Source organism: Babylonia areolata, chromosome 20 (assembly GCF_041734735.1).
Source record: "Babylonia areolata isolate BAREFJ2019XMU chromosome 20, ASM4173473v1, whole genome shotgun sequence".
Taxonomy (NCBI): Eukaryota; Metazoa; Mollusca; class Gastropoda; order Neogastropoda; family Buccinidae; genus Babylonia; species Babylonia areolata.
The window spans coordinates 40,545,353-40,556,315 of record NC_134895.1 but is presented as its reverse complement, the minus strand read 5'-3'; the positions used below and the strand labels follow the sequence as shown (position 1 = coordinate 40,556,315).

Here is a 10,963-nt window from a genome sequence, read left to right as displayed (position 1 = left end):
TCTTCTAACATTCTAGAAGACAGGGAGAAATAAAACATGTTATTTCCCTTTAACTATCGATCGTGAATTGCTGGTGAAAAGTGGACATGAGAAAAATGTCCTACAGCCATATAACAGTGCAACAAAAGGGATGTAGGTCTCATGTCCTGAGGCAGGCAATGGATTAAACAAGCACGCAACCAACCTGTTCTGAAGTTTCTCTCGCTGTTCACGAAGAACAGTCAGTTGCTTCAAGTATGTGGCCTGAAAAAAACAACACACACACACACACAAAAAACATAAAACAAAATAAAGCAAAAGCAATGTAGTTTCAAACTTTTAAGTTAATCATGTCATTTCCTCTTAGTATGAAAGCTTATCTATTGAGCTACCTATGCTGAAGCGAAATCTCTGTACTCTTTTGAAACAAGTATTATCCAGATCACGCCCTTCCTTTCTCTACTGGTAAGGCTACGACAGGCATTCTACAGAAGAACACATGAAAAGAAATCTGTTGTGGCACTGAGTAATACAATGCAATAATTCTGTATGGTGAATATGGACACGCTGAATGAGGCTGGCTTTGCAACAGGAACTGTGTGGATTATGTCGTATCTAAAGCTGAGTTTTCAAGATACCCACTGGACTGTATGAAGCAAAGCAGTGAAGTGCTCAAGAAATCCACAAGCAGTCAATGACTGAATGAAGTTCTGACACAGTACAGTAATGAAACAAAGCAAAAAAAAAAACCTGTGTATGTGTAGTAGTCGTCTTCAGTTTAACACCTTTCCACTTTATGTGATATTTGATGGTGGAAAAAAAGGAGGGTGAGTGGGGGGTGTTGTGGGGACATTGGAGGGGGGGGGGGGTGTGGGGGGGGCAGGGATGAGGGTGGGTGGGGGGCAGCGTGGGAAGAGTGGTGCGTGCGTGTGTGTGTGTGTGTGTGTGAGTGTGTGTGTGTGTGTGCATGGGTGCTTGGGTCTGTGTGTGTGTTTGTGTGTGCGTGTGTGCATATCTGTTTGTGTCTGAGTGTGAGTCTGTGTGCGTGTGAGTGTTTGTGTGTGTGTGTGTGTGTGTGTGTGTGTGTACATGGGTGCTTGGGTCTGTGTCTGTGTGCATGTGTGTGTACATGGGTGCTTGGGTCTGTGTCTGTGTGCATGTGTGTGTGCATATCTGTTTGTCTGAGTGTGTGTGTGTGTGTGTGTGTGTGTGTGTGTGTGTGTGTGAGTGCCTGTGTGTGTGTTTGAGCATGCACCCATGTGTGCGTATGTGTGTGTGTGTGTGTGTGTGTGTGCGCGTGTGCATGTGTAAGTGCGTGCACGCGTGTGTGCCTGTGTGTGTATGATCAACAGTGAAGCCATCTCTCCAAAACACCAAAAACAGAGCTCTGTCAACACAACACACAGCACTGGCACACCTCCACAGTTTTCTCCATGTCAGTCAGCAAGGCCACGTCCTGCTCCAGCTCACACAGCTCTGTGTGCACACGGTCCTTGAAGCTGTTCAGCACTGCCCCTCTGCAAAAGGTACAACGCAGCACATGACCACAGCTTCATGTTAGTTCTGTTCTGTTCACCTACTCAAGGAGGCATCACTGCTTTCAGACAAATCCATATATGCTACACCACATCTGCTAAGCATATGGCCTGAGCAGCTGTGTTACCCAACTCACTTAGTCGGGCTGGAGGGAAAAAAAAAAAAGTAAAAGAAGATACATAAACAAGTAAAGTCATTAAATTAATGAATAAATACATAAATGGAAATACAATAAAAATAAGTAAGCAAATAGATAAAGAAATAAAATAATTATATTAGCTATTTTGACACTGCACGGAACTACATACAGTCATTCAGGTAACACAACAAACCAATGTCCTATGCGCAACATGCATTTAGCGCATGTAAAAGAACCCATAGCAACAAAAATTGTTCCTGGCAAATGGTGTGTGTGTGTGTGTGTGTGTGTGTGTGTGTGAGTTCAAGACCAAATGCTGACTGAATGACACATGAAACAAATGCCAGGTAGGCAGCCTGTTGTGCAAGTGACTCCATGTTTGTTAAGCGCTTAATGACAGAGCTATGTCTATGATGGGAGACTCCATCATGTCTATGATCAAGGAACAGTATCTATTTCAATTGATCAAAAAATGCTGTGCAGAAATTTGCTTTTCAGTCAGATCTTGGAAATACAAGCCAAATAAGGAAACACACACAAAAAACAACCCCAACCCAACTCCTTGAATTTAATGAAAAAAGTTATTTTGAACTCATATATGACACACCCATTTGATAAGACACATCTACCGTAACCATTCCAAAACTGACAAACATTTCACAATTTTACTCATTCGCCACCACAGGTATCGTTTGTCAACTAGACAGTGCGCTGCCACAGGTGACTTAAGTCGACATCAAGAGGTCATGTTAAAAGAACCATTTTTGGTCTATGTTTTAACCTGGTGTTCGGTTGTCTGTGTGTGTGTGTGTGTGTGTGTGTGTGTGTGTGTGTGTGTGTGTCTGTGTGTCCGTGGTAAACTTTAACATTGACATTTTCTCTGCAAATACTTTGTCAGTTGACACCAAATTAGGCATAAAAATAGGAAAAATTCAGTTCTTTCCAGTCATCTTGTTTAAAACAATATTGCACCTCTGGGATGGGCACAAAAAAATAAAAAATGAAGCCTAATTATATGCAAACTGTATTTACTGTTATATTTATTTTTTTTTGTATTCTCTAAACTTGGCACTTTGATCTGATATTGTGACCCAACAACAAGAGCAGTCATTATCATTTGTTGTTCAAACAGGAACTTCTTTTGCTAAGCATGGAAGTTTTATTTATTTTGCAAACATTTTGGTGCAGATAGTAAAAAAGGGAAATTACTCTGTAATGCTAGGGGAGTTAATTTGCTTTAAACTGATCTTTCTCATCTCAAACATTACATTTTGAAATTATACTCAATACATAAAAAGCTTGGATTTTTTTTTTTAAAGTGTATCACAAGTGAGTCTTGAAGGCCTTGCCTCTCTTGTTCTCATTGTAACAAAGCTTGACAGCTGCAACCAGTTTCCCGCACATAGAACAATGACAAACCTTCGCCCCCCTGACCTAGTTTAAAGTAAAACAAGTCCATTGTATTGCTTTTACATGAGCTGGAGCCTGCGACTGAGAGCTTTGAGTCTAAAATATTTTGGTCCTGGAGAGCATTCTTCACACAGAAACTTGGTGGTGAGAGAGATAAAAGGATCTTCCCACTAAACAGCACATACCGTTTAGCTCTCTGTGTTGTCCACAGGTTATTTATCCGTCGACTGGACAATTTCACTGCACCTTTGGCAAGCTCTTGTACCTGGTTTTCTCTTTCCTGAAAAAAAACCCAACAAAACAAGACCACCCTTCTTCAACATCACTTAGAATCTGAAATGAAACATACTTTTTACATGGAAAATGCAAATATACACTCGTCCAAACAATCTTACAAATCATGAAATGAACATCCAGTTGAAAAACCACCGAGGCAACCATGTGTTTGTTCTGTATTGTGCATGTGTTCTGTGTGGCTTGTTCAGGATAAAAGAGGCTATGCCAGTCTTGAATAAAAGCTAATTTGTGTTTGCATATTTCTTCTGTCTTTGCTGCTGTGTGCACATGTCAAAGGATTGGTATAAGGACAGGCCCAGCGCTTCCTTTTTTTAAGGAAGTGTCTGGGTTTGTTCCAATGTACCTTTTATTTACCTGTGTGCTAGCTGAATTGGTAGCGTAAGCATCACTGACTTGAAGTTGTGTACCTTGTGTAATGGACAGAGTTATCACTCTTTACTATTTGTTAATCATTTCATCTCCTGGCCTCATTATTTGTTAATTTCCAGTCGAAAAACCACCGAGGCAACCATGTGTTTGTTCTGTATTGTCCATGTGTTCTGTGTGGCTTGTTCAGAATTAAAGAGGCTATGTCAGTCTTGAATAAAAGCTAATTTGTGTTTGCACATTTCTTGTCTTTGCTGCTGTGTGCACATGTCAAATGACTGGTATACGGACAGGCCCGGCACTTTCTTTTTTTTTTTTGAGGAAGTGTCTGGTTTGTTCCAATGTACCTTTTATTTACCTGTGTGCTAGCTGAATCGGTAGCGTAAGCATCACTGACTTGAAGTTGTGTACCTTGTGTAATGGAGAGAGTTATCACTCTTTGCTATTTGTTAATCATTTCATCTCCTGGCCTCATTATTTGTTAATTCCCGAACACCCTGGAGTTTGACAACACCTATCTGCACAACAAATCCCTACAACTGTACAGATGCCACACCACTGTCCTTCATGGATAGGATCCTGAAGCAATCTGACATGACAAACGTAATGCTTAAGTATGCAGAGGCAAAAGTGGTCTTGTAACCTTCAGTAAAACGACAGATAAGCAGACAGAGATGGGATGGGGTGGAGAAAAAGCTAACACCCAGCCACTGAAAAAACAACAATGCTGACAAACTATTGATCATGTGTTCTTCAAACAACTCCTAGCAAAGATAGGCTTCTAAAATCAACACGTACCTGCTAAATATTTATGCATTCTTCAGACCACCTAAAAAAAACAACAAAAAAACAACTCCAGCATGCTAACTAAATATTCAGACAACCTCTAAAAAAAACAAAGACATGCCCTAAAATATTTATTTGCCATTCTGACCAACCTAAAAATATAACACTTGCCCACAATCTTCAGACCACCCTAAAAATAACACTTGCTTGCAAAGTATTTATGTGTTCTTCAAGACCAACTCTGAAGATAACACTTACCCACAATGTACCACAGTGCTCTTCAGACCACCAACCCCCCTGTCCCACCCCCGGCAGCCTCACTGACCTTCATCTGTTTCTGCAGGTCAGATGTGAAGCCCTGCAGCAGGGAGGTGATGCCGGTGACAGGCTGGGGCAGCGCCAGGTCCGTCCCTGGTTGTGTCCCCTCCTCCACATCCACGTCGATGTCCAGGGGGTCTTCTTCTTCGTCGTCCTCACTGAGCGCCAGGCATGCTGCGTCGCCTGACATCCCCACCGCCAGCACACTGCCCGCAGTCTTCCATGCTTTCTGTGATGGCTGGGGGGCTGATGGCTGAGGCTTCCTCTTCCTCGGGGGTCTTCCTGTCAGCGACACGCCGAAAGTGTGATAGTCAGTCGTGTCCGACTATGACCATCAGAACAGCAGAGAAGGCAACTGCTGTCCCAACTATCTGGGCTAGAATTTGGTTATAGTAGAGAGTGTCTTGCCCAAGTTACATCCCCACTCTCTCAGACAAGAGGGTTTTAGGACAGTTATTGTTGACATGGTTCCCAAAGGCCAGCTAGCCCCCAAAGGCTGCAGTACTAAGAGCCAGTGACAATCTTGCCTCCTAGTTTGAGAGTCATAGTCTTTCACAAACGGTGAAAATGGTTAAAGTTCCCAAGGCTTTTTGTGGCCATCATGGCAGTGAGTTCCTATTCACTATGTCTAGGGCTCGGCATAAGAAGGCAGGGGGCCAGTCCTGAACCCTGATCACTTGTGATCATTGGATCTGAAGTCCCTTGCCTTACCCATTCAGCCTTGGTGCCTGAGGAATGAAGAAGGATCAAAATTATAAATTCAGCACAGTCACGGTAAGCTATAAGGAACTTTGGGGTTTCCCTGTCAGGAACTGCAGCCTTGGGGATGAGTTGGCCTTTGAGAACCATCCCAACGCTGACTGTCCTAAAACCCGGTTTGGCCAAGAGAGTGGGGATGTAACTTGGGCAAGACACTCTCCACTATACTCATATTCTAACGTAGATAGTCAGGACACTAGTTGCCTCCTCTACTGTTCTGATGGCCATAGTCGGACACCACAGACTATAATACAATAATACATGCCAAAACGATGAACTAGGATCAAAATTCTGAATTTGAATTCCTATAAAATACAAGCAACACCAAGACTGGCCAGGCCTCAACACTCTTTCTGCACATTATCTGCTGGATTCACCACATGAATTACAAAACTAAAGAAAGAGCAAGAGACTGCAGTGTAAAAAAAAAGAAAAATTAAAGGAGGTTAAAGTTGTCCTGTCCAATTAACTGTACTTGTACTATGACCTTTTCAAATAAATTTCTGTGGTTGTTTCACCCTGCTGAAAAGAATAGATCACGCACAGTGGAGCTGTTCACCTTGTCAGAGCACATGTCTCCTGAATCGAGAGAGGAAGATGGAAGCTTTGGATCACAGAGGGGAAAAGAGATGTTTCTCTCACTGCTCTCCTCCACCACGCCTCAACAGGAGGCCACAGCACTGGGCTCTCCTATGTCTGTGAGTTTACAGTCGGGCAAACAACAAAGTGACAGCTATACTATCAATGGTTTCTCCACTGCAATGGGAAATCATTTGCAGCTTTGTCTTTCGTGGACTATGAGCCCATATAGTTGGGACAGCTGTTACCTTCTCTGCTGTTCTAATGGTCATAGTCAAAAACGACTGACTGTTATACAAAGGTCAGCAACTCTGATATCACTCAACTACAGCTTATGTGTGGAATGAACACAAGGAGATTCAAACAAAGTCTTGACTGAATTTTGCATTGAAGCCAGTTTCTGGGATATACAGACACAAAAATATGCAGAACAATTATTGCACTGTATTATTTTTATTATATGCAATGACCATTTGGATTAACAAAGATGCATTGTATTGTATTGTATTAATGGGTGCAATAGCCAAACAGTTAGTTAAAGTGTTGGACTTTCAACCTGAGGGTCCCAGGTTTGAATCTTGGTAACGGCACCTGGAGGGTAAAGGGTGGAGATTTTTCCAGTCTCCCAGGTCAACATATGTATAGACCTTCGAGTGCCTGTACCCCCTTCATGTGTATATGCAAGGAGAAGATCAAATAAGCATGTTAAAGATCCTGTAATCCATGTCAGCATTCGGTAGGTTATGGAAACAAGAACATACCCAGCATACACACTCCCGAAAACAGAGTATGGCTGCCTACATGGTGGGGTAAAAATGGTCATTCATGTAAAAGCCCACTCGTGTATGTACAAGTGAACATGGGAGTTGCAGCCCATGAACGGAGAAGAAGAAATATTGAATTGTATTGTATTGTATTGAATTGCGCTGTCTGTGTGAAATTTGGGCTGTTCTCCCTGGCGTTTGCAGTTTGCCACAGTATAAGCACCACACTTTTTTTTTCTTCTGTCTGCATGTGTCCTTGATTTACCTTCAAAGTGATTTAAAAAAAAAACATTTTGACAGGGATGATCCTTTCATTGTCAAGAGTCTGGTTTTTTTGCCCAACTTACAGACTGCACACAGGACCTTAGTTTAGTGTCTCATCCGGAAGACTGGCATACAGATCACCACTGAAGGTCTAGTGGAGTGGGAAGTATGAACCCTGGTCTGTGTATGGGATTCGAACCTGTGGATACTTGCTTCCTGGTGAGGTACATTACCGCTGGGCCACTGCCCAACGTTTCTTGAAGTACACTTACCTGTCAGGTTTTCTCCAAGCATAGGGAGTAACTCTTTGGGTTGATACTCCCATCTCTTGTTGTAAACGTCGGTAGTTTCTTCCATATCCCCTGATTCCATGTTGAAATCATTGTCCTTCTTCAAGTTAAGATTTATTAATTAATAATTAAGAAATACTGATTAAAGAACATTGATTAACTTTCTATAAAAATAGCCTGTTCATATTTATCAGCAAAAACATCTTCAGCAATTCAAGACTAGTTAACACAAACCATGAGCATGAAGAGCATAGATAAGAATGTAACTATGCTAAGAGCATTTCTATCCAAAATGTGGAATGTAATCATTATCTTATCCAAATTGTCCACATTAAATTCTTTCAGTGCAAATTACTCACTGAACCATGACAGACTCTCTCATCTATTTTTACATGCGTGTCCACCAAAGGTGCATGTGCATATGTAATACACAGAGAGAGACCGAGGGACAGATGGAAAGACATACAGCCAGCCAGCCAGAGGAGACAAAACCACACAGAGGTGAGTACTACTTCAAAGGATACAAGTATTCCCTTCAGAGTCGCTTTACTGGCACTGCTGGCAGATGGAAAGTCTACAACAACAAAACCTTGCATCAATCATCAAATAATGAACATGCATAAACCAAAGGCTGGCGATGAACAAAAATGTCATGCTTCTGTTCTGACACCATGCACAAAACACAACCAATCAGAATGCATGACACAATTTTGTTGCTCTAATTCCTACTTCTCACATTCATCGGGGCTGGCCGTGACCTTCCTGCAGGGAACAGTGCAGTTTTCTGGCATCTTTTTCCTCTCTGTCGCTCCATCTTTCCTGTGGGCATGTTCCGGGTTCTCCTCCTTCCTGCTGTGACGTGTGGCACACAGGTCTTTCCCCGAGGCCTTGTGCACTGAGGTGTGGCTGAGTGGGATGGGCACCTCACCTGATGCACCCACCCTGTCCAAGGCCTTTCTTTGTGGGGGTGGGGAACCTTCTTCTTCTTCTTCTGCGTTCACTCGTATGCACACGAGTGGGCTTTTACGCGTATGACCGTTTTTACCCCACCATGTAGGCAGCCATACTCCGTTTTCAGGGGTGTGCATGCTGGGTATGTTCTTGTTTCCATAACCCACGGAACGCTGACATGGATTACAGGATCTTTAACGTGCGTATTTGATCTTCTGCTTGCATATACACACGAAGGGGGTTCAGGCACTAGCAGGTCTGCACATATGTTGACCTGGGAGATCGTAAAAATCTCCACCCTTTACCCACCAGGCGCCGTCACCGTGATTTGAACCCAGGACCCTCAGATTGACAGTCCAACGCTTTCACCGCTCGGCTATTGCGCCCGTCGGTGGGGAACCTACTTCTCACATTCATCGGGGCTGGCCGTGACCTGCCTGCAGGGAACAGTGCAGGTAGCAAGGAGAAGAGGCATGCAGAAGAAGAGATTGGAGGACGATATCTCAGAGTGGACAGGTCCAACCATGAGTGAGACGGGCAGAAGGACAGACAACCGCGAGGGATGGAGGAGGCTGGCTGCCAAATGTGTGGTGCCCCCATGGTCTATGTGACCAAGGGATAGATAGATAGATAGAAATATTACTGTTGCTAGAGACAAGGGAGTCAGAACTACACCACAATCAACTGTGGGATTGTTAGCAGTGTTTCAACAATGTCCCAGCTGCAAGTCATTTGGTACATTCTTCAACCAGAAGTGAGAAACACAAATCAAAACGTACATCTAAACAACACAAAAAACAACAAAAGCAACAACAACAAAGAGCTAATACTGAACATATCACATTATAATAAATCTAGTTGTGTTTATGATTATGCTTTCTAAAATCCCCCATGCCTCAACAAGGGCCAAATGTTTAATTATATCAGGGGGGACACTCACTCAGTCGGACTCCATGACCAAGCGGTCATTGCCATCAGTAGGCGACTAATAGGTGGTGTCCTAAAAATACATTAAATCAGAACAGACACTACAGAATACTGCCAAAGTGACTCAGCAGCAATGCAGGGTCTCCTCCAGTGTGTGGCCTCCTGGCAACCTAATATCAATGGTTCCCTGTGACACCACCAGTGCTGGGAATGTGACAGGCAAACCCAGGTGTGGCTGTGTATGAAGGAGATCAAAATAAGTGGCATGAGAGTAATGCAACTAAAGTTATGCAGAGGATAGGGAGGTGAGGGGGGGGGAGGGAACTTAAAATCATGAGTCATCCACTTACCACCATGCAACCCCATCTTTGAGGCATCCACAGTTTTCTGGCGTCTTTTCTTTTCTGTCGCTCCACCTTTCCTTGTGGGCATGTTCCGGGTTCTCCTCCTTCCTGCTGTGACGTGTGGCAGACCAGCCTTTCCCCGAGGTCTTGTGCACTGAGGTGTGGCTGAGTGGGGTGAACACCTCACCTGATGCACCCACCCTGTCCAAGGTCTTTCTTTGTGGGGGTGGGGAACACTCATTCTCTATATCTTCCTCTTCCTCCACAACCTGATCACACACACACACACACACAGTTTTAATATATATATATACATATCCTTACCTATGAACACAATTGTACAGACTCACCCATGTATACAAACACATCCTTGCTAACATCCGACACGTCTTTAACCACCCTTTTCCACAATCCAATGCATGCGTGCGTGCACACGTGTGTGTGAGTGGAGATGTGTGTGAGTGTACATTAAAATTTCATCTTGATGTCCATCACAATCTGTTTAAAATGTCATGCACTGTGAGCCATTGAAAAAGCTGTCAGTCATATCCATAACGACCTGTGTGCACAATTCACTGACAGTTGTATCAGCACATGTGTAATCACTGCAATTAAAAAAGACAAAGTAGTAGTGAACAAAAAAATCTACGAATACCTGTGTGCACACTCTGCAGTCAGTCATATCCATAATGACCTGTGTGCACAATTCACTGACAGTCACATCATCACATTTGTAATAACAGATATCAAAAAAGAAATAAAGAAAAAAAAATCTACAAACATCTGTGTGCACACTCTGCTGTCAGTCATATCGATTTCGACATGTGTGCATAATTCACTGACAGTCACATATCAGCACAGGTGTAATAACAGAAATTGAAAAAGAAATGAAAACTATATCTTCAAATATCTGTGTGCACACTCTGTTGTCAGTTATATCCATATACCTGTGTGCACATTACCATTATCATTACATAAATCACCAAGACTCATAGGATAGTCATCAATTTGATCTGTGTCTCATTAAAGACTTGGTTTTTTTACCACTCCTTTTGCTATGACATTGCTGAACAACACCACATGTATCTTCTTGCACTTAGAAATCTTTGCGTTACCAATCTGTCCTGTTCCAGATTCCTTACACCATGTTAAACATGATTACTGTTATTTAAAGTTATGAGTTTTGGAGGAGTAGAACTAAGCACAGTTGAAAGTCGACATATTTTCATTGTCACAAATTCATTTTTACATGTA

At 42.7% G+C, this 10,963-nt stretch overlaps 1 protein-coding gene across 1 annotated transcript in view; it reads right to left on the bottom strand.

The window, feature by feature from the left end:
* Positions 1 to 9,774, bottom strand: part of LOC143294981 (synaptonemal complex protein 3-like) — a 16,285-nt gene extending 6,511 nt beyond the window's left edge. The window contains exons 1-7 of the mRNA XM_076606509.1: positions 9,716 to 9,774; positions 8,012 to 8,061; positions 7,470 to 7,584; positions 4,839 to 5,113; positions 3,250 to 3,344; positions 1,397 to 1,496; positions 185 to 243 (exon numbers count right to left, since the gene is read on the bottom strand). Coding sequence (XP_076462624.1) covers positions 185 to 243; positions 1,397 to 1,496; positions 3,250 to 3,344; positions 4,839 to 5,113; positions 7,470 to 7,584; positions 8,012 to 8,061; positions 9,716 to 9,731 — 710 coding nt within the window. The 5' untranslated portion in view covers positions 9,732 to 9,774. The remainder of the gene's footprint in view (positions 1 to 184; positions 244 to 1,396; positions 1,497 to 3,249; positions 3,345 to 4,838; positions 5,114 to 7,469; positions 7,585 to 8,011; positions 8,062 to 9,715) is intronic.
* Between the last annotated feature and the right edge of the window lie 1,189 nt (positions 9,775 to 10,963).